General features: G+C 39.6%; 1 protein-coding gene across 7 annotated transcripts in view; it reads right to left on the reverse strand.

Moving 5' to 3' along the window:
- CORIN (corin, serine peptidase) overlaps positions 1-27,684 on the reverse strand; it is a 263,611-nt gene that overhangs the window by 127,676 nt on the left and 108,251 nt on the right. For all 7 annotated transcript variants that reach the window (XM_043870982.1, XM_043870984.1, XM_043870981.1 and 4 more), the window contains one exon: positions 14,870-15,051. In XM_043870982.1, coding sequence (XP_043726917.1) covers positions 14,870-15,051 — 182 coding nt within the window. The remainder of the gene's footprint in view (positions 1-14,869; positions 15,052-27,684) is intronic.

Here is a 27,684-nt window from a genome sequence, read left to right on the forward strand (position 1 = left end):
CTCTTGATGGGCAAAGCTGACAGAGCATAGAGAAGCAGTGCTGAAGGCAAGAGTGCTTATTCCCTTCAGACAGCCAATGTGCCTCAAAGCCTTGAGTTCTGTCTGTCTGTCTACCTAAACACGTATCTTAAAATTAGAGAGAGAAAGTGAGATTCTAAGCTTCTAGCTCCAGTTAAGGTGGAATAAGAATATTCCACCTCATTACCCCTCTGATTATAACTGAATATTGTCAACAAAACACATAAAGCAAGTTATCTTTGGTATCTGAAAAGGAAGGAATAACAGGCAGATTGAAAAGGGAACTTGACTTAAAGTAGACTAATACAAATATCGAGTCATTACATTGTACACTTGAAACTAATATAATACTATATGCCAAATATACTTCAATTAAAAAAAAGACTAATAATGAAGTGTGTTTTCTAGGGTTTTTCTTTTTCCACCCATATTTTACAACACAGAATCAGGGTAGTAAAATTATGGGACTATGTAGCAGGCATGGTCAAGAGAAACTCTCTCCCTGGTCAGAGAAATGGGAGGGAGGGTCCCTGCCAAACAAAGAGAAAGGGAAATCCCCGAGGTGTCTTTGCTTGTAACTCTCCTTTGGAGGGAGGTCCCAGTAATAAAGTAGCATGCCTGCAACAGGGGAGACAGCGACAGCCTAGAGTGTGTATTTGCCCCAGAGGTGGATATGACACTGAATGGATGATGAAACTACAGCTTTTTAAACAAAAAACAGGAGGAAGGGTCCCTGGGAGTTAGGGGGTTTCCAGGAGGCCACAGAGGAGGAAGCTGTGTATGAAGTCCTGAGCATATTCCCTGGGAATGAACCTGTAAAAATGGTTTGAACTATGATGCCAAAAGCTTTGAGAAGTAAACTGCAATGTAGGCATGGCCCAGGTACCAGACTGGTCCACAGGAGGCATACATGTGGGAAGGATCCAAGAGGCACAACAAAGTCTTTGAAAACTAAACTGACGTTGGAACCAAAGCCCACAGAAGGTACCCCGGAACTTACGACCTGAACTCCAGTGGGTCAGGTGACCATGGAACAACAGAACGCATGCAGAAAGCAGCATCCTCCAGAGAACTCTAACAGGGCCCAGAACCTCACAGTGCACTCAAGATGCCTCCCTGGCAATCCAGAATCTGCTGGCAAACCGAAACGCAGAACACTCTCAGCACCCCAGGGAAAACGTAAACACCAACCCTCAGACGACGTAGATGTTGGAATTACTCGACGAAGACTTTAAAGCAGCTATTATACACATGCTCCATGAAGTGATGGTCAACAGGTTTGAAATGAGTGCAAGGATAGAAGTTCTCAGTAGAGAAATAACAACTTCAAGAAAGAATCTAGTAGAAATTTTAGAACTAAAAAAATACAATAACTAAGTTCCTTTTTTTTTAAGAGCCACAGAATGGCAGAACAGAGATGACAATGGAAAGAGCCAGTGAACTTGAGCACAGATTAACAGGTTATCCAACCTGCATGAGGGAGAAGAAAGACTGAAAAAAAAACATGAACATAAGTTTAGGGACCAGCTGGGTACTATAAAAAGATCTAACACTGATGTCATTAAAATCCAAGAGGGAAATGAGAAACATTTGTACAGAAAATTGACAAATAAATGACTATAACTTCCTAAATCTAGTGAAAGATATAAATTTAGACTTTAGAATCACAGCAGCCCCCTAATATTGGGTTGGCCAAAAAGTTCATTCAGAGTGAACAAACGAACTTTTCAGTCAACCTGATAGAATAAATTCAAGGAAAATCATATTTAGGCACAAAAAAATCAACCAAGTGGGGTTTAAACTCAGAAGCAATGCTAGTTCAACATACAAAAAAATTTTTAAATGTAATCACCTGATTGCCAAACTAAAGAAAAACCAAATGATCAAAATAACAGACTCAGAAAAAAGCATTTGATAAAATTTAATATCTTTCATAATAAAAACTCTCAGGAACCAAGAATAGAGTTTAAGGGTACAAATGATTATGTCAGCCCTTCCATGCATACTCTACCTTTCTCAAAGTCGGCTGGGACATATAACAGAAGTGACAGTCATATCATATACACAATTCACGTCCACATTCACAAGTAGGGAAATTATACAGGTAGAGTGAGTACTCTAGGGTAGTGGAGAGTATCTTATAATTCTGTTTACCATAACGACCAGTGAAAAATAGGAGACCAATATAAAAAATAATGCCTTTTATAACAGCTCTAAAAGAATCCAATGAAATACATGCAAAATCTATATAATGAAAATGTTGATAACAGAGTCAAGGAAGACCTAATAAATGGTAAGATAAACCAAGGTTATGGCTTAAAGATTCAATATGATTTAGATATCAAATTGATATCTTCCTAAATTGATCTATAGCTTTAATACAATTCCAGTCAAATCACTGCATGATTTTTGACAAGTTGATTCTAAAATTTATACAGAAAGGCAAGGCACTAGAACTGAAAATAAATTTTGAATAAGAACACAGTTGAAAAATTCACACCACCAAGATATTAACACTTATTATAAAACTATATTACTTAAGATGACATGGTTTTGGATAGATACAGAATGGAACAGAGTAGAGTCAAGAAACAGATCCACATGAATATGGTAAATTAATATAACAAAGGTACAAAAGCAATTTAAGGAGGAAAGGATAGCCTTTTCAACAAGTGCTCCTGGAAAAATTGGAGATCAATTTGCAAAAAGAAAATACCACTTGACCTGCACTTCATACTTTATGCAAAATTTAACTCACCATATTTCATAATAAAATGAAAAGTATAAAATTCTCAGGAGAAATTATAAGAGAAAATCTTCAGGTACATACATAAGGCAAAGAGTTCTTTGATACAAAAGCATGTAACATACAAAAAAAGATTTGATAAAATAGACTTCATTGAAATAAAAATGTCTGCTCAGTGAAAGACAATGTGAAGAGAATGAGACGACAGGTGTAGGCTGGGAGAAAACATTCCCAAATCACATAATCAATGAAAGACTTGCCACCGAGAATACACAGAGAACTCTCAAAACTCAACAATAAGAAATACAACCCAGGGGGAGAAAATAATGAGCAAAGGAAATGAATGGGCACTTCACCAAAAAAGATGTACCAATGGGAAATCAGCATGCTAAAGATGCTCATTCACTAGTCACTAAATAAATGCAAATTAAAACTACAATGAGATACCTCTCCATACCTATTAGAATAGCTAGCACAAAAGCAATACAAATCAACCGGACAATACCAAGCACAGGTGAGATTATGGAGCAACTGGAATGCACATACATTATTGGTGAGAAAGCAAAACAAAACAGCCAGTCTAGAAAACAGTTTGGCAATTCCTATATAATAAAACACTTACCAATCTAGGTGTTTATCCTGGAGGAATTTGCTTAAAAAAATTTAAGCAAATGGCTGGCAATAATATTCATAATCGCTAAAAGTTGGAAATAAAAAATGTCCTTTAGGCCATAGCTGGGAATCTTGCAGAGGAGGCAGCTAAGAGGACATGTCACCTCAGGGGCGCTGAGTCCTGGGGGCCACGCAGGATGAGGTTTGGGAAAACTTGCTTGAGCTTGGGGTACAGGCATGCATTAAAAATAAACGTCCTACAACAAGTTAGTCATCATACATAGAAATTAAATACCAATAGTAAAAATAATTCTAATAGTGGATACAAGTAACAACATGAATTAATCTTAAAGGTATCACTGTAAGTGAAAGAAGTTTAGTCTCAAAAGATACTGTGATTCTATTTACATGACATCCTGGAAAAGTGTGACTGAAAGTCTGAAGCACAGATAGTGGGGTTGGGATGTGGGTCTGACCACAAAGGATCACATGAGCACGCATTCTGGGTAATGCGACTGCCATGCATCCTGACGCGTTAATGGTCACATGAATCTGCGCATGTGTTAGAGTTAACAGAACTGCACACAAGAAAAGACTGAACTTCATTGTGTAAATTAAGCAAAGTAAGACACTTTACACACGGACACATACCAACACACTAATATAAACTAAAAACAGCTTGTTTCTGTCAGAAAGTCACTCTAACTTGGCCAATTAGTTTGATGGTGAAGTTTGGCTTTACCACTTAGGTAAATTCTATGTAAATTGAATGAACCAAATAAACAGCTTCAAAGTTTTGATGCATATGTTTAATGCATATGATAGCATATAAAGTTTTTCATCAAAATTATTGTATTATCAAAGATAAATTGAAACTAACAATATTTCAGTCTCCCAATTCTTTCTCAGTATATGGAGTTAAATAAAGTGATCTAACTGAAAGATGTTAGATAAATAAAATAAATAGATGTTTGATAAATCCTGGTAAAGTTATCAGAAACTGAGACCGTGAAGGCTCTAAATGAGAGGATGATAAATTCACGGGCAAGTTAGGTGCCTTCCAGTTTTCACTTTAAAAAATAGGAGAAGAATCAAACAAAGAATCTAATAATTTCACTGGTAGATTATTACTATGTGACTTTTGATATTAACCTGGAAAGTTGTTCAAATAATTGAAGACCATTATTATGGTAAACTCCTTGTACTTAATTATGTGAATAAGTCTTTAAGTCATTACAATCCAGAAGACAAAAAAAGTAGAAATGGAATTGATGCCAAACTCTGTTCCTTTCTACACAAACCAGTTTTAAAAGAAATCATCCCATCTAACACAATGAGAGATGAATTTCCAACAAATGTCACATTTAAGCTTAGTAATTATTTATAAACACATAATAGACTTAAGTCACAATTACTACAGTAAGTTAATCAAAATGCTAACACTCAGTCTCATAAGTGAGAAAAGTTTTTTATAAGTAATAATTTCCACTCTCATATATGGCTTTTTTCTAAGGTGACAAAAATAATTATAAACATTAAAAGAATACACCAGAATGAAATTCTGTGAGCAAAGGGAAATAGAAGTGTGAAAAGAGAAGCTATGTAATATTTGTCCAATATTAAAAGAAGAGCTTGCAAATTTTGAACGGCTGTGAGTGACAAGTCACTATGGTATTTAAATTTCACTGAACACATTTAAAAGAGTAATATAACAGTTTCATTTTAAAAATGTCAATTATTATAATATCCTTTAGATTGTATGCTGTCAACTGCTTACATTCATGATTTAAAGTTTTTAAATATTAACTTAAAATTGTGAAAGGGGTATATAATTTTTCAAAATCCTTTTAGGGTCCCACAAGCAAAAATATTTGGAAGACCATACCTCTGAATACTATGTTACATACACAGCCTCCTCAATGTGAATTTAGCTCATTTTGTTTAAATGTGTACAGAGGTTTAGACACCAAATAAACATATGGATTGAGCAGATGAAATGGAGATGGCAATTACTTCCCAACTGCTGAGCTCAATGGAATTGAAGTTATGAAGATTGTGATGCTATTTGGCATAACGAAGTCGCAATTTCAGAAGAGATTCAGACTTTGATGAGATGATTCCGAATCATGCATTAGTTTCAGTGGGTGGCCCAGAGTGTAGAGTTCAAACTCTAGGATGTCTCAATTATCAGGAAATTGCCACGTTCCTGGAGCTCATTTTCAAGGAGAACTGACTGAGCGTAAGGAGGTATGTCCATCAAAAGGACAGAGGTAGTATCCAGTCTTGGGAATTTTTAGAGAGAAATATGAAACAGAACTAAGCTAATATTTTTATTGTGTGAAAAAAAAACCACCAGCAATTTTATTCAACTACCTGTTTCTATAAAGATGTATCTGCTGTGATTACATTGATCAACATAGAGATATAAAGCTGGAGATAGAATTAAAATAGATCAGGCTTTGGATTGTTCAGATGTGAATTACCAGCATTCTTGGTAGAGTGGTCAGACTGCTTACTGACCAAAATAAAATAGGCTTAGAGCTATGAATTTATAATTACATATATCAAAAAAAAAAAATCAAACGTTTGCTTTGTTGATAAACATTTCTGCATTTTATTATCATCTGTAAGACCACAAATGTGGATTTCTGATAGCAAGAGGCAATAATGAACAAAACGTGGATGCCAGCCACTGAACAAAATAATATTCTGTAAGATGCGCAGGGATCAACCCATGATATTGGGTTTCTGAGTTATCAACTTCCAAGCCATGCAATTAACTTGAAAATAGAGGAAGAACGAGTGAACGGAGGTGAGGAAAGGACATCTCTCTGTTTCTGTTTTAGGAACTACTGTGCCGTCTCAAGCAGAGCAACATCTGGCAAAGAATGGACACCTAACCTCAAATGACCTACAAATAAGAATTACTGAGCCCAAAGAGAAGAGCTAGTACTTAGGCTCAACAAGAAATGTTTTATTTGGCACTGCTTCTTTAGCTGGCATGGGAAGGAGGGAAGTCAAAAGAAGACTGGCTCTCACAGTAAACAGAGGAAATCCACAAGCTGAGCATTCCTCAGGGCTCATAGATGGAAAGAGATTTTTAGGGGCTTTAAATGATTTTAAAAACCTTCACGTTTCAATTCACAGCCAAATGAAATTCAAGTACTGGACAAGCTGATTGTGTAGTTTATTAAGAGTTCTTCCAAGTCTTTATCTCTATGACTGCCCAAATAACCACCACGGTAATAGTAGCTGTTATTCCTATGGCTTCTCTTCCTTCCCTTCTCTGTGATCACTCTCCTAACATGTTCTATGTTTCAGCCCTACAGACAGGTGCTTTAAAGAGTTGGGAAGATATCTCTAGGAGAAGAGCATTGCAGGCAGAGGAGTTGGAGCCTTAAGAGCAAAAAGGCGAGTATTCAGAGAAAAATCAGAGGTGATAGGGGCCAGATAATGAAGGGCAGGATGTTTGTGTTGTAAACTCTAGGAGGCACTGTTTGTCTTGACTTCTGTGTGACTGGTGCCCCGCCCCGGAGTCATGCGATGCAATGATACTGATGGAGTGCCCTGAAGGTTGTAGGGGTAGTGGCTTTTATATTGAGGGAGATGGGAAAACTTGGAGAGGAGAGATGTAAATGTTTAAATGATCCCTTTTGCTTCTGTATGGAGAACAATCTGCTGCGGCAAGCAAGGATGCTAATAAGGAGGTGGAAGGATAATCCAAGCAGGAACTGAAATGACCAGAGCCAGGGGTGGTCATGGAGATGGTGAGCACTGGTTGGATTATGTGTATATTTTGACAGTAGAGCAGTAAGATTTCTGAAAGATCAGATATGGTATGGAAGAGAAAGAGAAAAGTCAAGGATGATATAAGGCTTTTGGCTGAAACAACTAAAAGAATGCAGTTGTTATTTACTAACATGAGGAGGGTTTGGAGGAGAGCAGGGGTGGGGGCAATACTAGATCAGGGTAGTATGTAGGACCATATTTTGTAGACACTCGAGTAGAAATAACTAGAAAGCTGAAAGCAGTGTGTGAGTGTACATGTGTGTGGTGTGAGTATATAGCACAAACATACATATACATGCAAGCCCAGAGCTTGGAGGATGTGCGGGTTTGAGATCCATGCTGGTAGATGGCAGTGCCTGGTGGTATTTCAAGCCATGAGCCTGCGTTAGATCATCAAAAAAAGGAGTGATCCAAGAAATGAGCCCTGGGGCACTCCAGTGTTTAGAAGTGAGAGAAGTGAGTAGAAGATAGCAAAGGAGGCTGAAAATAGGTGGCCAGAGTAGAAAGAAATTCTGTTGATGGCTCCGAGGTAAAGAATCTGCCTCCAGTGTAGGAGACTTGCAGGAAACACGAGTTCGAAGTCTGGGTCAGGAAGATCCCCTAGAGGAGGAAATGGCAATCTACTCCAGTAGTCATTCTTGCCTGGAAAATCCTATGGACAGAGGATCCTGGTGGCCTACAGTTCATGGGGTCACAAGGAGTCAGACGCAGCTGAATATGCACACAGACCAAAAGTAGAAAGAAAACCTACCTGGAAGCCTAGAGGGTTTATCTTGGAGGAAGAGAGTGATTAAATGTGTCAAAAGTTGCAGGAGGTCAAGTCAGGGGAAGACTGAGAACTTCCCATAGAATTCAGCAACATGGATGGCAATTCCTGGAGACCTAGGGAAAGCTTTGCTTGAGAGGCTGGGGCAAGGACTTCGGAATACAGGTTGGCAGCCTGGGGGAGTGGAATAAAATTGGGGATGAACTGACAGATTTAAGAGTCGTCAGTACTTAGGTGGCTATGAGCAACCATGAGGTTTCCTAGACAAAATGAATAGAATATTGAGGACAGAGGGTTGGGACCAGAGTTCTGTGGAATATCAATATTTCAGGAGCCAGGAGAGGAGGAGAGACTGGAGTGTGGCCAGAGGACGGGAAGCAGATCAAAACAGAGCAGTGTTCTAGGAACAAAGGCAGAGAGCGCCACGGAGGAAGGAGAAATAACCAGAGGCAAGGCCTTCCATTGCAGGGTGCAGCCAGGTTCCAGACTTCCTCCTCCACATCCCATGTCCCTGCTCTCACAGGACACAGTACTCATAGGCTGTAGCAGATCCTCATCATCTTCAAAGGCTGAAGGAAGCAAGGGTATCCCCCAGCTCCTCACCCCTCTACTGGGGTAATTCAAAGCCATATTGTACAAATCATACACTGTTTCCCAGATTTTACCATGACATTAAGCTCCAGTTGACCACAATGGTAGCTGGATTCATAATTTACCTTTACTGGCCATCTTCCATCCCTTGAACCACCTTCCCACTCCTCCACTGGTCTATGCCTCTCCCAAACATATGATTTGTGCTTAAATTCTTGTCTTAGGCTCTGCCTTTGTACTCATCTGCCTAGCTCTCCATGGGCTTGTGAGCACTTTAAAAAGTCTGCATGCCAGTTCTTCCCTGGTCCAGTGGATAAGATTACATGCTCCCAGTGCAGGGGGCCTGGGCTGGATCTCTGGTCAGGGAACTAGATCTCACATGCTGCAACTAAAGAGATCCCATGAGGGGCAACTAAGACCTGATGCAGCCAAATAAACAAGTTTTTAAAAAAAGTTCTGCATTCCATCTTTCCTTTCCACTTCCTGACTGACTATATGGTCCATAGAGCATGCTTCTAAATGTCTGTTATGTTGAAGTGTTTATATTTTCATAGTTCATTATGGATTCCAAAATTTTTTCAAATACATTATTTTATTTAGTCCATAATACCTTTCTACCACCTAGATATTATTCCTACTGTAAAATAAAATTGAGGAAAGAGAAGTAAAAAGGGTTTATGAAACTTGCTTCAAGATCATCCAGTTATTAAATAAAACAACTAGGGCTTGAAAACAAGTCTTCAGATTTAGATTTGGTGCCCTTAAAAGAAGCAACTATATATCAAAGAAAGAAAATGTTTTTATAATTTAAATTGTCAATAATTTAAAATTATAAATGTTGCAAAATTTGAGGTTCTAGGAAAATCTCATTATATTTGACTATTTATTGTAATGAAAAGTGTGTGGCTAATTTTGGTAACTCTACTCATCTACCTCTGGCAAAATATTGACACTACCTCAAAGAAAGTAATTTTCCCAAGTAAATTCACAATACAAAAGGAGAAAGGGGGTATTATGTCTTACTAGGATCTTGAGACAACAATATATTGGGGCTAACATACTGAAGTGGTTTATCTCAGCAACCAAAGCTAAGAAAGCAAATAAGATACTCGGAAAAGGAAGAGGAAAATGAAAGAATAAATAGCTGAAGTTCTTTCATGGCAGCAGAGATCTATTTCTAAACTACTTTCCATATACAATTTCAGACAAGGTAGAGTAAGGTACTAGTCAGAAAGCTCAGAATGATTGATGGACCTTGACCTTTAGCCCTCTGAGTTCTCACAACTCAACTATGGAAACACACACCAATGTTTATTTTAAAAACCTCTGAGAATAGTTTCCACAGCATTATCACGTTAGCACATTATTTACTTTACGGGACCAGGCATAAGATAGAAAGGGTAAGACAACTGAGTAGCCTTCCATATGAGAACAAAATATCTTCAGAGTCATGACTGATTTAAAAGATGCTATGACAAGATGAAGTAAATTTACAGAGCTGTGCATTGGGAAAAGCAGCTGTTACAAGTTGTGAGTTTTGGCTCAACTCAGTCTAAAAAGGCATTTGAAAGCTCTTGTGAGAAGGAGGCTGTAACAGAGGGGAGTATTCAAAGATTAATAACCAAATCCCAGAACAGTCCCGGGATGAAAACAGAACTGGGGGGCTGATTTAAAATAATCTTGGGATAATCTTCCTGAACCTCAGTTTCCTAATTTATAAAATGAAGATGATAATACCTCAGAGATTTACTCTGGAAGCAAAGTGAGCTAACAGCTGCGAAAGCAGTTTGGAAAGGAGAACGGGGTTCACGAGGTAAACGCGAGGTTGCTGTTTCCTTGGGCAAACGACTTGACGAGTTGGAAGGAGAAAACTAAGATGGGAGTCAACTTTTAATCCTCACTTGTTTCACTGGCTAAATAGACACCTGACACCCAACACAGGTCCTCAGTGCCGAGTGCCTCCCAGGACACCCCCTTGCTGCCTCTGTGTCAAGTGAGACCCTTCATTTTTCAAATATGCAGAGCTCCTCTGTGTCATTGACTCCACTTCTGTTCCACTGGCATTTAACCTGTGTTCTTCTGTAGTGTCTGTCTGTCAGCATGTTACATGGAGTTACCAATGTTCTTTTTACATTGTCTCTCACATTCTCATATACAGATCTACCAAATCAGGCTTAACACTCCTTAAAATATTAACCATTACTCCTTAAAGATAGGGAGTATGAGAAGTATTATTATTATTATTACTATAAAGAACCTTGCAAGAGGGAGGTGGGAGGGGGAATCGGGATGGGGAATACGTGTAAATCTATGGCTGATTCATATCAATGTATGACAAAACCCACTGAAATGTTGTGAAGTAATTAGCCTCCAACTAATAAAAAATTAAAAAAAAAAAAAAAAAAAAGAACCTTGCAAAACATCACGCCCAACCCAGAGTCTCTTAAAAGGAGCACTCCTGGCATTTGGGACCGAACAGTTTGTGTGGGTACCTGACCCATGCCCTAAAGGATGTTTCACAGTATAGTGGGTCTCCACTTGCGAAATGTCAGGAGCAACTCTTTCTGTCCCCAGAGCTGTGACAACTGGATTATCTCTAGACATTGCCAAATTCCCAGGTGGAGGGGTCGCAAGATTATCTGTGGTTGCGAACCATCTCCCTAGGTGGATATAAACCAATATTATGGTTACTGTAATTACTTTTATTTTTTCACATTACCTGCAACAATGCTCAGAACTGAATACTCAATGAATATTTACTAAATAAGTGAAAAAATGAGAAAAGGACTTCATGAGTTATATTCATAACTGTTCTTACAGCATAAACCCTTATACGATTAAGGCAATATTATACAATTCATACTTTTCTACCTGGCATACAATATTCTTAGTTTATGAACATTTTTAAGTAACTATGTGTGTGTGCACTAGAAATTATATTCTCATGTGTACATAAATATCACAGCTAACAGAGGTTCTTTCCTAACACATGCCCTATGAATATACCTATGATGACTAGTATACTCTTTATCTATCAAGCATGAGATGGAAAAATTATTTTAAATTCCAGGAAAATACTGTATCAAACACCGATTATCAGACTCATTTTCAGAGAATTAACTCTACATGGAAAAAAAAAATACAGTAAAGAATTCTAAAAAGGTTGACAAATAGAGGATCTCAGATGAGTGTACTTAGCACATTTCTATTCTCTTAAAACATAAATTTCTTTAATATATCTTCCCAGATCTTTTCCAAAATCATCAATCTTTTCCAAGATGGAAAGATTTGTACTGTCTTTTGATATTTGAGGAACATATGTGAAGTGGCATTTCACCTAGAGCTATTAAAGAATATTGGTATTACTTTGATTTTAAAAACTGATACTTTAGGACCATCATGTTATGGAACACTGATGATTTTTGATTTTCAAATTTTCTCAGTGGATTCTTAAATCCTATATCATCAGGCTACTTTTTCCAAATGACAACTAATAAAGTGTTCTTATGTAAATGGGAGAACTGTAGCTGAAAAAGAATTAAAAGGGCTTCTTTTTCATGTACACTCACTCATCATTCTGGTAGTTTATTGCTATGTACAATCTTTTGGAGGGAATCCTAATTTAGCAGTAGACCTCTACTGTACAGTGTGTTAAAAAGAAATAAACAAACCCTTACTTTTGGCTTGGATAAATAACTTGTGACAGGTCAATGTCCCTCCCATCAAGTAAAACTGGAAAAGCCAGATGAAACACAAGAAACATCCATTTAAAGGTCTCTGATAGCTGGTGAGACTATTAAGATGTGAGTGGCTAAGATCCAGAGAGAAGACAACTGCAGAACGAACAGTCACATTCTGCGTATGGATGCTTTTACCCCTTGGTACTCGCCAATTCTTGGCACAGTACTAGAAACTGAGAGTCTGGACATAGGGCCCCTGCAAAGAGGCAGAGAAGCCAATAGAACTTTTTGGTAAACCCACAGAGGTAGAGAGATAAAACTTCGAGTTTTGGCGCTACTAGAGGAGTGGGAAATTAGGCACCAAGGATGTAGCAGAAAAGGAGACACGGAGAAGGGCAGGCCTGTCATGTGGAAGGATTTCCCCTCACGGCTTCTGCTGTAAAGAGCAACAAGCCAAAGAGTTAGGTAGAAAACCTCTGCAAAGCCAAGCAGAAATCTAGCAATCTTGCTGCTCTGCCAAAAAAAAAAAAAAAAAAAATGACAACTTGGGACTGCCAAGGAGGAGCAGAATGCAATAAATGCCTTGGTTTCTCAGCAAGGCTCACCAGAGAAATGCACTCTCAGAACTGATGCTGTCTTATAAACACAGAGCAAAATCAGTTCACTTCTTACTGGATCAATGTGGTCTGTTCCCACTCTACACTCCTGCCCTTCAGGAGAGGATCTGATTCCCCCACTGTCAGCTAACAGGCTTCAGATGCTTCAGGTTTAGCCTCAGCTGCAGAGAATGGCTCTAAACAGGGGCACATCCTTCCCAAGAAGGATCACATCCAATGGTGGCTTGAGGTGGGGGTATAAAGACGTGGCTGACTTGTCCCAACATGGAACAAGTCCCTGAGACCATATGAGCCCCAGAACTTCCCGAAGATTTAGCCAAAGCTTCAGTGGGCCTGGGTCACATTTCGGCTTCTGCCTTCACCTAATCCCGCCTTCTCTCTCCTTCACACAAGTGCTGCTATCTAGTAAACACCCTCCACAACAAATTCCATCTCAGTGACTGCTTCTGAAAGACCCAGCTTGTGACAGTTGCAGGAGTGGTCCCAGAAAACAGCCAGTCTGATGGGGTTATTGATCTGGATCACTCACTGCTGGCATGAGAGTGAAGTTGCCATTATTGATGGCAGGTGGAGACAGACATTCCCTGGCACCAGGGCGTGGTCCAATTGTTAAAATCATTATCAGAAGTGAACTGGAATACTTTACCTACAGAAAGGAATGCACTCAGTGGGGTGACCTACCAAGTATTTGGTAAGTAACGATAAGGACAATGGATTGGATGGCTTAGTGCTAAGCATCAATATTCTAGAAAAAGAACTCAAAACTCCAGGCAACTGTAACTCATGTTGTGGAAGCCAAAGGGCCCTCCTAGTAATTTAGAAAGACTCTCACATACTGTAGCACGAGAATCTGGAAAACTGAGGATCGGAAAAGATTAATAACACAGACCCATTAAAATTAAGACTTTCTATTCCATAATAGACACTGACAGAAGAAAGGAAAGGTAAGCCAGCCAGTGGGAGATCTTTACAATGCATATATCCAACAGATAACTTCTATACAGAATGCACGCAGAGCTACAAATCAGGAACAGACAGACAGACTACCCAATCAAAAAATGGGCAAAATACTTGGACAGACACTTCACAAAAAAGGATATTTAAATAACCAAAACAGCTTGAAAATTCAACCCCAATCATTAGGAAAATGCAACTTAAAACCACAACACTACCATCAGAATTGCTCAAATGAAAACGACTGGCAATACCCAGTGTTGGGGAGAATTTGGAGCAAGTGCAACTTTCATAGCTAGGAGAAATATAATGTCCATAACCTCTTTAAAAAACTGTTTTGCTGAACAAATACATAGTTCCACGTTCCATCAAAGACATGTACAAGAATAGTCACAGTATCACCATTCACAGCAGCTGGAAACAACTCACATGTCTGTCAACAGCAGAGTAGAAAAATATGTTGTGGTATAAAACATGTTATTGTTTAGTTGCTGTCATGTCTGACCTTTTGCAACCCCATGGACTATAGCCCACCAGGCTCGTCTGTCCATGAGATTTCCTAGGCAAGCATACGGGAGTGGTTTGCCGTTTCTTTCTCTCAGGGATCTTCCTGACTCAGGGATTGAACTTGCATCTCTTGCACTGGCAGGCAGGGGCAGGTGAATTTTTTTTTTTACCACTGAGCCACCAGGGAAACCCATAAAATGTATTAGAATACCATAAAAAATGAGAATGAATGAACTACAAGAAGATGAAAATACAGTGAATCTCTAAAACATACTGTGGAGCAAATGGAGTGAGACAAAAAAGGCATGCGTACTGTATGATTAACTCCACTGATATCAAGTTCAGAGGTTGGCAGTGTCACCTGAGGTGATGGGAGTCTGTGTAGAGGTCTCTTTGGGAGGGTCAGATCACTGGGAGAGAGGTTGGGTTTCTGGGTTGCTGTTATTATTCTATTTCTTGATCTGGGTGCTAGTTACGTGAGTCTGGTCACTTTGTTAAAATGTATTGTACTGTATGCATTTTTTGTGTATTTCCTAGCATGAACTTCAATAAAAATCTTTAAAAAATGCAACAAAATGCAGACACCTACATTGTTTTTCATTTTCCTGCTGTGGTGAGAAGCAAATCCTGCTGACATTGCTGTTTTCACTTTGGTTTCTAAACTGTGAACATTTGAGGAAACTGGGCCAGGAGGCATTCACCATTCCCAGGACTGACTCACAGCCCTCTTTTGCAGACTCACAGAAGGATCTACAAGGCAGGAGTCCATGACTAGAAGAAAAGAGAAAGGTGGAAATTAATGTTTTTATAGACTGTTTCTCAAAATAATAATTAAACTAAAGAAAAGTTGGCCACCCGTGCTACAATAATACCTTAATTTATATTTACTGTAACCAACAATGTGAATTGTCAACAACAACCTTCAACCCTGTAACAAGCATTTTAGCCACCTCACTGTCATGATTCTAGAGGGGATAAGCTAGTTCCATAATAGATCATCTGACTCTCTCCTAGAAGGATTTATCCAAAATGACTTTTTTTTTGAGATTTTTTTGTGTTAAGTAAACCTGTCAACCAAAAAAACAAAACAAAAAAAACGCTCTACTTACTGCCATAAGGAGTAAATTAACATGAAAATGTCCCCAAATGAAAAGGCAGAAGTAGATCACAAAATAGGTTAATCTCATTTCTTTATCAACCCTCTGAGAGGCAGACAGAGAGAAGCTGTTCCCTAACCTTCACTGTCTCCCTAGAAAAGAAAATATTACACAAACAAATGGCAACTCTGAAACCTTGTACAGTAATTTATCTTTTCAGTTCTGTGCTGTCTTCTGCAAAATAGAAAAACACAAACTGTCCACTAGCAGTAAGGTAATGACGCCTCCGAGTTTGTCTTTATTTATCTGACACGCAATCAAACTGCTGGATCCGAGGCCCTGTGTCTGGGGACTGGGACGCTACAATGTCAAGGTCATGGACTTGGCTCCTGCAGATCCAGGCAGCTTTTTCTACTTTGTAGAAAGTGGACTGCACCTCTCACCCTAGCTGGTCATCTGACAAAGGCATCTCAAATGATTTTTAAGAAAACTAGGAGAGACACAGAAATACAGAACAGACTTTTGAACTCTGTGGGAGAATGTGAGGGTGGGATATTTCAAAAGAACAGCATGTATACTATCTATGGTGAAACAGATCACCAGCCCAGGTGGGATGCATGAGACAAGTGCTCGGGCCTGGTGCACTGGGAAGACCCAGAGGAATCGGGTGGAGAGGGAGGTGGGAGCGGGGATCGGGATGGGGAATACGTGTAAATCCATGGCTGATTCATCAATGTATGACAAAACCCACTGAAATGTTGTGAAGTGATTGGCCTCCAACTAATAAAAAAAAAAAAGAAAGAAAGAAAACTAGGAAAGAAAATGTACATGTCAGTCAAAGCAGAGCACACACTTAAAAATGTAGGGTCAATGAGAAATTCCAGAATCACACAGTATCAGATCTGTAAGCAACCTTAATCAACACCTCATTCAAATCCTTCATTTGAGGGAAGTCTAGGGAGATTCTTAGACACACAGCTTCATAACAGAGAAAGCGGGAAGAGAATCCAATTTTTAACATTCAACCCATGCCCTATCTCGGAGAAGGCAATGGCACCCCACTCCAGTACTTTTGCCTGGAAAATCCCATGGAAGGAGGAGCCTGGTAGGCTGTAGCCCATGGGGTCGCTAGGAGTCGGACACGACTGAGCAACTTCACTTTCACTTTTCACTTTCATGCATTGGAGAAGGAAATGGCAACCCACCACTCCAGTGTTTTTGCCTGGAGAATCCCGGGGATGGGGGAGCCTGGTGGGCTGCCATCTATGGGGTCGCAGAGTCGGACACAACTGAAGCGACTTAGCAGCAGCAGCATGCCCTATCTACCATCCCATATCATTTATTCTCACATAAGGACCTAATAATTAGGCCTTAAGAACTCCTTGACCCAACACACACATTTATAATTCCCCACTCATTTGTCTATAGATCACTGGAACATAAAGGGATATGCCAGCCACTGAGTTAAAACAGAAAGGATCAAGTCTATGAAAGAATCTTGAGAGTGAGGCCTTGTTATATATAAAAATGTGGGAAAAGAGTACTCAACAATTACATTTAGATACAAGCACTTTTTTCCTTCTTAGAAACTTGTCTTAAAATTGAGTAACTTTTAGAATCCTAATATTCACATAACTATATTAACATGTATCCAAATTTGTTAGTGAAGATGTGAGAAGAAGTTTTACATTTGAAAGAATTAGCTTTAGACATAAAATACGAATTAGTCCAAGCAAGTATCTCAGTGGAAAGGAGACATCTGATTGTCATTCAGGAGATACGTTATTCACAGAAGTGAAAATTCTGCCTAAATAACATTTTTGAAAAGATTTTCTTTCCTAGATCTTATTCTAGAGATCTTACATATTTTCTCAAATAAAACCAAGAAATGTGGTTGAGGAATACGGGGAACACAGAATTCCTATGCAATTGCTTCTACTTTGCTAGGCTCTAAGTGCTACATACTCATTAACTCATTTCTCACTACAGTACTATACCAGCGATACCATTACTGGCATCTCTACTCTACAAAAAAAGAAACTTAAGCACAGAAAATATATGAGATTCTTCCAAGATCCCTGAGTTAGTGAGTGTCCCAGCCAGCATTCAAACCCAGGCCAACCAATTCAAGAACTACTAACTACTCTATTACACATGAGTCCTTGCTTTAGGAATGTATGTCCCAAAAGCATAACTCAAGGTTAATTCAAAACCTGGTATGTACTTTCCCAGTGAACCAACCATATACACCGTGGTTGGGTTCTCCCTTCACTCTACAATCTTCTACTTAACCTCCAATCATCAGTATTTGCCAAGGGGCTGAGAAACACTAGGAAAGGGTGAAGGCGTTTCTCTTTCTTTCCCAGGTGTAAGAGCCCACTCAAGCTTGGCTTGGTTTCAGCATTCTTCCTTTGCTTCCTAGTCCCTGACCCATGTCCCAGTGTCCTGACACCATCCTGCCCACCCCACTCCAGCGCCCCACCTGGAAAGCCACCTCCACCAGCGCATCATTGTTTTAGTCACTTAGTCATGTCCGACTCTTCGTGACCCCAAGGACTGTAGCCCACCAGGCTCCTCTCTCCATGGGATTCTACAGGCAAGAAAATGGGAGTGGGTTGCCATTTTCTCCTCCAGGGGATCTTCCCAACTCAGGGATCAAAGTTGTGTCTCCAGCTTGGCAGAAGGTTTCTTTACCACCACCTGGGAAGCTATACTTGCTGCTGAACCTTTTTTCCCTTCCTACCATCAAAGCTACATTCCCCAAGTGAGCTGATTGAAATGAGACTTTCAAAGAAGAAAAGAGATGAAAATAACACAGAGTAGTATATAATAATAGATGGACACTTCACCCTTCAGAGGTTTTTGGCATCATTAGAAGATTGCTTGCTGGACCAAAGGAATCTCTGATGGAATTCCAGGTGCCAACTTACAGAGGGAAAAGTCATCCCACATTGTCAGGTGGGGAAGATTCACTGCGAGGCTGAGTAGCACTTGGGGCCCAACTCTCCCAGGTGTTTCTTGGACCTTTGCTCACTTCTGAGCCCACATATTCTTTGATCACTCCACTTCTTCGCTCAGAACCTTCTATGGTAAGGGCGATGAAGGTTCACACAGGGGTTCAGCAGACCACTTTCACTCTAAAGCTGAGTCTTTAACTCAGAAGCTCACTTCTTGTCACTGACCCTCAGCTGAGTTACTTTCTGCAAGAAAGCATAAGCCACCCCTCTGAACTCCTCATGCTGGCTGCTGGCTGCTCCTCACTGCCTGGTCCTGCCAACAGTTCAGTCACACAAGACTCAATTTCATCATGCGAAAAGTCAGGGGTTTGGAAGAGCTGATTTTTCACAGTCCTTTTACCACTGACATTCTGTGAATCTAAATTCACTCTTTAACACAATGCTTCTCAGAGGAGTGGTGATAATCCCACCAGCTTTGTTAAATTTCAAAAAGTAACAGATTTTTTTTTTTTTCTTGAGACTTGATCTGGGAATATATAGAGACATTAAAATACCATTAGGCCTTCCATTCTAAAAATAGGGCCTAAGAAAAATGTCTAGAGTGTTTCCAAATAGCTCTCTTAAGAGGTGTAACCAACAGAGACCCATAGGCTTTAAATTGCCAGATGAGGACATGTGAAATAGTGATGGGGTATTAATAACAAGCAGCCCTTTCAAACACAGCAAAATGAGGAGCCATTTGTTCTTGTTTTGCATGAAATTCAAGTGCCTACAAGGGGTTGAAGCATTTTGCTTTTCATCACGTGGAACAGTGTGTTGAGACAGACCACACTATTTTGGCATGTAAGTGCTGATATCCAAGCAACAAGCAGACTGACATCTGAAAACAGTGCTCATAACAGGGAAGGAGTCAGATTTGGCTATCAGGACACTATTTTAGAAAGGGTGATTGTTTTAAATGGACATTTGAAGGGTATTTGGTGGTATGCAAAATCCCCTTAAAACATTTCAACTAAAGCTTAAGCAGAAAATTCTTACCTCTGTAATTTTGTTGAAACAAATACATACAAATATAAATACTTCTACTATATACTAATAATGAGGTTTTTAGGGGATTTTCATTAGGAATGCTACTCAAATTATCTGTTAATACAAAAAATTATAGATTTTACCTATACAATTTCAAGCAAATTTATCAAATAAATTTCCTGTTTACAAATATATATATATTTTTCTTTACTGTACTCTTTGACCAACATCTGCCCATTTCCCCACCCACAAATTTTCAGAATTTTATCTGCAAAAATATCTCTGATAAAGACATAAAGTTAAAATTATTGAATAAGCTATAGGCACATTGTAGGCTTATATAATAGCTAAAGGATTTTTAGGTTTTATAAATCACTTTTTTCTAACTTTTTAGTTTTTTTTGAAATATGGCTCATGTACAATATTATATAGGTTACAGGTGTGCAATATAGAGATTCACAAGTTTTAAAGGTTATACTTGATTTATGGGCTTCCCTGGTGACTCAGATGGTAAAGAATCTGCCTGCAATGCGGGAGACCTGGGTCCAGTCCCTGGGTTGGGAAGACCCTCTGGAGGAGGGCACTCCACTATTCTTCCCTGGAGAATCCCCATGGACAGAGCAGCCTGGTGGGTTACCGTCCATGGGGTCGCAAAGAGCTGGACATGACTGAGCAACTAAACGCATGGCACTTGATTTACGGCCATAAAACATTTGCTATATTCTCCATGTGGTGCAATACAGTCCTGTAGCTAATTTTATCTATTATTTAACTTTTTACTTCAAACTACTTTTAGAGACTTACAGAAAAGTTTTAAAAATAATACACAAAGTTTCCATGTGGCCTTTATCCAGGCTCCCCCAAAGCAACCACCTTACACAACTACAGTACTATTATCAGAACCAAGAAATTAACACCATACAGTATCTTTACTTAAAGTAAAGACCCGATTCAAATATCACCAAGATGTTCATTTAGGGTCCCACACTGCATTTCATTGTCACTTTTTATTTCTGACAAATAAACTAACCTTTGAGTATATCAGAAAAGCTCAGGATTTAAAACTCTTTTCCCATGGGGGTGGAGCAGTTTTTGTGAAAGGCTGACTTTAAGCTGGCCCCAATGATCCCTACCTCATGCTATTTATGCTCTGTATAATCTCTCCCCTTGAATGTGAGCTGGCTAGTGACCTACTGACAATCAGTAGGAGGTAATGGGATGCCACTTGCATCATTAGGGTACATAGGACTGTGACTTCTATCTTGCTAGCAGACTCTCTTCCTCACTGGTTCTGTTGAAGCAAGTTGCCATATCAGGTGGGCTTACTGGCAAGGACTTGAGGTTGTCCTCTGGCCAACAGCCAGCCAGGAACTAAGACCCTCCACCCTTAAGGAACTGAAATTCTTCCAACAATCACATGAGTCTGGAAGTGGATCCTTTTCTAGGCAAGCCATCAGACAAGACCCCAGCCCTGGCCAATACCGTGACTGTACCCGTATGACACATCCTGAGACAAAGGACCTAAGGCACTCCCAGGTTCCAAATCACAGAATCCATCAGACAATAGGTATGTGCTGTTTTAAGCTGCCAAGTCTGTGGTAAGCTGCTACACAGTAATAGGTAACTAAAATATTTCTCTTTGATATAAAACTTGGTAAGAGGCATGCTACTAACTTAGATGTATGATTTACACAATCTTTTTTTTTTTTTTAATTCCTAAATTTGTCTTTGGTAAGCCAAAACAAGTTGTTCAGTGAATAAGATCATAGTCATAGGGAGCACCCAGAGCTGCAGACTTTAGTTATGAAGAGAGTGTTAATGATGGATGGTCTTGCAAGAAAATCTACTCCTATTTCCTCCTTTTAATTATTAGAAAATTGAAACCTAAAAAGATCTCATAGCCAGTGCTATGATGCCAGCCCAGCACTCCAGAATGTCTCACCTAGCTGACCTCGTCTCATAAACATGAGTCCACAGATAACACAGGGGTATAAACTCACAAATCACACAGGAGCATGAATTCATCAGTACTGCCAGAAAACACAATTAGCAACAGATGGCTCTTTCTCTCTGTCATGGACCAATGGCACCAGCTTCCTACGTCCACATCTCTGGTGGCCTCAAGCGACCTCATGAGACATATGGCTTACGTGGGGCATAATGGGAGCAGGAAAGAAGTTCCCTTGCTTCCCAGCTTCACTAGGCATGGGCGTGGAAAACCACGCTGGCGAACATTTATGGATGTCACTGTCTCACACCAGAAGAGAGATCATGGGAGAAGTCAAGGTATTTTTGGTCACATTAGTCTGAAATTCTTAAAAATCCAGGACTGTGTCTGTCTTATTGTTCATCTGCAATAATCATAGTTCCAGAATGAAAGAAACGGCTTGCTCAAGTAGGGTCACTGCAGAGCATTTAATGAAAGGCCCATTTACAAAGACGCTGGGAAGGTTTCAAAAAACCAACTGGGGGTAGTGCAGCCTGTGGGGCCAGGTTGCTGCTGGCATCCCAGACTCAAGGGAAAAGGTGAAGCAGCAGTTACTGGAAGTCGGAGAGTTGTGTGCAGAAGGCTGCCTGACAGGAGTCAGAGCCTCTCACAGTGAGGCAGGCAAGTCCAAACCGTGTGACCTGGTAAAGAAGAAACGAGGGGATCGGGACTGCCTCTCTGAGCCACCAGAAGCTGGAAAGCAGACCCACTGCTAAAACTCACCTGTGGGGAAGAGTGGGCTGGAGGAGGGTGGGCAGTAGATAAGGAGAAATACAGGAGAAAGAGCCAGCACACGGCTGCATGCCTCACACCTAACGGGAGCTCAGCAAACACCTCTCGGGGACAAAACTAGCGCTGCAGGAGGAGACTGTCCAACGATTATTAGCGTGAAATCTAGCAGGAATCTTTACACCACAGAAATCAGCAAATGCTACAAACAAGTTTTGTTTTTCAGGGAGCCAATTTACCAGCATAGCACTGGATGACAGTGTAAATCACGTCATCTCTTCCAGAAAGAAAGCCGCTTTTATCTCCACTGAAAGGAAACTTAAGGTCGTGCACTTATTGAACCAGATGAAGACAATATGTCAACAACACCCTGCTGTCTCCCACCACCACCATAGCCAAGAGTCTTCCTTTGAGATAAACGACTTTCTTGGTGGTAATATCATCTACCCAAGTCCCCAAGCCTACAAACCTTGGCTTCACCTTCACCACTCATATGCAATTAATTACTAAGTATCACTAATTTTACTTCCCCAACCTCCCTCACATCCATTTATTCTCTCATTTTTTGTTCTCATAAAATTAAGCTAGTTGTAGTTCCCCCAATACAAAATAGATTTAGGCTGCTCTCTTTTTCCACCTTGTCCACATGGCAAACTTCTGTTTATCCTCCAAAATATAATTCAGCTATTATTTCTTCCCTTGGAGCAGCCTTCCCTAATACTGCCTAATGGAAAGAGTCCCTCTGTGTTGTCCCCATAACACACACCTTTCTAAACTGATCGCATTGGACATTAATGTAATTGTTTTCATGTCTGGTCCCTTGTTAGGCTGAGTCCCTTTGAAGGCAAAACTGTGTTTTATTCATCAAAGTATCCTCAGCATCAAACAATGCACCTAGCACATTGTAGGTGCCAATAAATGATTGCTAAAGGAATATATTAATAACTTTCCTAACATCCTTGTTGAAAAAACTGTCAGAAGCTGAAAGGGAGCTCCCAAGCTCTACATGTGCCTGGCAAGACCCTCCAACTCTCCCTTATATCTACCCCCTCAACACTTGCATCCTTGCCAACAGTATCTGCTTGCAGGATTGATCCCATCATGCCCTCTTTCTCATTTGGAGCAGATATCACAGGACTCAGGATATCTGGTTCTCCTCACTTCCTGGATTCCCATATCTTCTTGGATCCTGGGTTTCCACATCTTTTTCTCAGTAAGATTTTCCTGAATGACACTTTACTTAAAATCGAACCCCTTGCCATCATATCCACACTCTCCAAAGCTCTCCACTTCTTTGATTTTTTCCATTGCATTTATCCATAGTATATCTGTACCTGACATAGTATTATTAAAAAAAATTTTTTTAATCTATTTATTTGCTCATTGCTGATCTTCCTCCAATATAATATGTGGTTCATGAAGTCAAGGATCTTGTCTATTTTGTTTGCTGCCATATACAGTATACAGCAAGCACTCCAAAAATATTTGTTTGCAAAGTAAAATAATCACATGCAGAGAATAATTTGGTGGCCTGCTTGGAACAAAGCTGTCAGGAGCAAAGCTGGGCCAGAATCACCACCACCTGACTCCCAACTGAATAGTTTGTATGACAGCTCACTCTCCTCGCTCACATGCTTCCTCCCCCTGCTGCCCCCGAATTCTATGTGGTTGAATCTTGAAATAATTCCCATGTAAAGGCAAATGGCAGTAACACTGCTATGGATGAAAAGAAAGTGAAGTCACTCAGTCGTGTCCAACACTTTGTGACCCCATGGACTGTAGCCCATGTAGCTCCTCCGTCCATGGGATTTTCCAGGCAAGAATACTGGAGTGGGTTGCCATTTCCTTCTCCAGGGGATAAGTGTCTTGCTTATACGTCAATAGTAAAATATCACCCTCAAAGTAGAGACCCTGAGGAAATGCCCACAAACACAGCTCGAATTAAGACAAGTGTGAATGATGTAAAACCACGCTGCTGCTGCTGCTGTCACTTCAGGCGTGTCCGACTCTGTGCGACCCCGTCCCTGGGATTCTCCAGGCAAGAACACTGGAGTGGGTTGCCATTTCCCACACAAACACCCCTAAAAGAGAATATAAAATTCCATAACCTTCTACACAACACGATCCTGATTCTCATTAACACTTGACACACTCACCAGGACCCATGGGAGAGAGGATTAACAAGTCACAAAGGAAATCTGCAATCATTCAATTATTTTTTGCCACTGTTTTGATTTTTTTTGCACATCACGAGGTGATGCCTGATATAGGGATTTTTGGATGCAGTGAATCATTAGCACTAAATCTAAATTCTAGTCACATCCACATAATTCCCATGAATTACTGAGGACAAAAGTAAACAAACTACCCCACTGAGTCTGATGAAATATGTGTGCTTGAGACTTTGTCAGTAATTTGACAAGGCATTTTCAGAGAGATTTGAGCTCCTGTGCCCTGAGCCAACAGCTTTGTGTCTTGATAATATGAGTTATCTGACTATTATCCTAACTTTGAGCCATTCTGGCACATAAAATGGCACCTTACCTATCATTTGATGTTTGATATGTAACGGCATTAAGCAGACTCAATCAACCATGTTGTCTGAGGTTGAGAAGTGAACTGTGATGCAACTGACCACCCAGACAGCCAGTGGACAGGATAGCTGTAGCTGAACAGACTGCTGTCTCCTGGTCAGCAGAGGAGACCAGGGAAACAAGTGGCAGATGACTTTCTGAATTTTTACTTGGTATTAGCAAGAAAGCCTCTTTTTCCTTTGACTACTGACCCATAAAAATTCTTTAACAATATAATCATGAAAAAATTTTATTTCTGTCATGTTTCCATTTATTCTCAAATGTGACACAATTAGAGTTCTTGGGACATAGACAAAAATCTCTAATAAACAAATTAGCAGTAAAAAAAAAGTAATTAAGTTTATGCAGACTACCTAATTTATGAATTCTTCAAAAATTGTTTTAACCATATTTTTCGATTGGCTTTTAAGATTATTTCAGGGTCGCATTTCCATAGGCGAGTGGCACATGCTGTCTTATGAAATCATGTCTTTAAGAAAGCCTTCTAAAATTACATTATAAACAAATGAATCTGTTACTTTTTTACTAAAAGGTTAGCAGTAGAAATCAAACTCAACAATGCTGTAGTAATTTAACGTCGTGCAGTAGTAGCAATTTTGAATATAAATTGGATGGTGGAGAAGAGGTTTTGTAATTCTGGTATAGCAAATATTTTTGAAAATTCATTCCTATATCAACTTTGGTGCCTATCTTGACTGTTCACCTAGAGGCCATCTTGGTGATCTGGCTGTCTTTAGTAAATGGATAGAGTTAAAACAGGAAAACCTTATCTGTGTATTTGAAATGAAAGGAAACTTTTACTGTAACTTTAAATAATGGGGCTAGAGTATCGACTCATTATTCTAGGGAAATTTGCTACTTCTAAAAAGGAAGCCTAGGGCACTGATAAAAAAATGAATCAATTGTGTCTTCCAAAAACAGAAATTTTAAATACCTCTTGTTTCTGTCAACACTTTTTTTTCTCCTCTAGAGTGGCTGAAACAAAATATGCCTAGAACTTTTATTTAGCTACAAGGATTTTAGCAAAACCAAAAGTCTAAAAGATGAACACAAGGTGAGTAGAAGATAGCAACACAGAATTCCTATCGTGGTTTTAGAAGCAAAACACAGAATTCAGGGTGAAAAGCAGCCAGGTCTTAACACAATATTGACCGGGAGATTTTTGCAGAAACTAATTTCTATGGCTGGTGATGTGTTATGTAAGTGAATATTGAAACATCTCTGGTCATAACATTCAGGTAATGAAAGATATATTAATATATATGCTGTCAATAAGTTAAATACCTAGAGTCAGAAGTTCTACTTTCTACCATAAATCTTTCAACTCTGAGCAAAAGCCAAGCCACAGACACAGAGGTGTTTCCAGCAGATAATTTAACATTTCTCCAAGGTGATACACTCTAAGTATTTCTTTAACATTTATTTAGGGAAGAACCTGACAGTTGCAACAGAGAGAAAGAGGGCTTTGGCTATCAGGGTTCCAATGTACAAGCCCCACTGGGCAAAAGAGAAGTCCTGCAGATAACTCAGCTCATCCTTTCTAAAGACAGTTAGGTGACCATTTGTGGCTACTGGATCCATTGGATGTCAACACAACACCCACAAGGCCCCCAACTGAATTCTGTATTATTCCCAAAGCAAATATAAAAGTGTCCCTGAAAAAAGTCATGGTAAATTTAATTTTTTTCATAGGTTTTTAGAGTTCCTTGAATTAGAACCATGGGCCACTGTTGAACCTGCCCCTTCATCCACAAGAAACTAATTGATCATAAGATGCTAGAGTCCTTGTCACAGTGACTCCACTGGGTTCTCATCAGTTGGTTGAAATACCTCTAGTAATAACAACTCACCATTTATTGAGACAACATTTCCATATATATACAACTTTAGTAGGGCTTCCCTGCTGGCTCAGATGGTAAAGAATCTGCCTGCAATGTGGGAGATTCAGGGACTGGGTTTAGTTCCTGAGTTGGGAAGATCCCCTGGAGAAGGGGATGGCTACACACTCTGGTATTCTTGTCTGGAGAATTTCATGGACAGAGTAGACTGGAGGACTACAGTCCATAAGGCCGAAAAGAGTTGGACATGACTGAGAGACTAACTCAATGACAGGACAACTTTAGTACTCATGAAGTTCTTAGTTAAGTTAGACTTTACTTCTTTATGACTCTCAGTTACTGGTTTTCTCTTTGCCCTGTGGAAGAACAGAGGAAAACTGCTCTTCTGGTCGTGGCCCAGGAGCGTTTGAGGGTGGCTGTTGTGCACACTCAGGGCCCTCACACCTCCAAGTGCCCCAACTATCCTTCACACGAACAGATTCTAATCACGATTCTGGTCACTTTTCTCTAGTCATACTTATCATTGTTTTGTTTCTGCTCCATAAATGGAACTTAAGTCTAAGATTTTCAACTAGAGTTGACCTGAAGTCTTTTTTTAACTGATGCACATGAGTCAATATTAAAAGGAAAGCACTGAGCCACCAAGCCAGCCCTCAGGTACAATCTAGTGTTTCCTGATCTATTAGATCGAGGATTCTGAGAGCAAAGAAGAAGAGCAAGTTAATGTATTTTAGCTAATTGTTCTGCCAACTGAAGCTCACTCAGAAGAAAACTAAATCATCTTTGGGAATATCATACAACTCAATTTAAAACTAATTATTTAACATATATAGAATGATTTAGGCATGAATTTTCAGGAACATATCAATTATAAAAAGCAATCCCCAACTACTGTCAAAGTACTTTAAACTCCCATTAACCTAGACATTTAGGAGAGCTCCTAAATAAAATTTAGGAAGTTTATTTATTGATACATTCATTTCAGCAAATATATATTGAGTGCCTACCATAAGCTAGGCACTGCTCTGAACATCAGCTATACAACAACGCAGAAAGTCATAAGTTCTCTGCCATTGTGGAGCTTATAAAGTTAGACAGAGGACATGCAGACAAGCAAAAAGGGACACAGCCAGGCTGCAGTGAAAGAGAACAGAACTACCAAGGGTGACCAGA

The sequence above is a fragment of the Cervus elaphus genome, chromosome 17 (genome assembly GCF_910594005.1).
Source record: "Cervus elaphus chromosome 17, mCerEla1.1, whole genome shotgun sequence".
Lineage (NCBI taxonomy): Eukaryota > Metazoa > Chordata > Mammalia > Artiodactyla > Cervidae > Cervus > Cervus elaphus.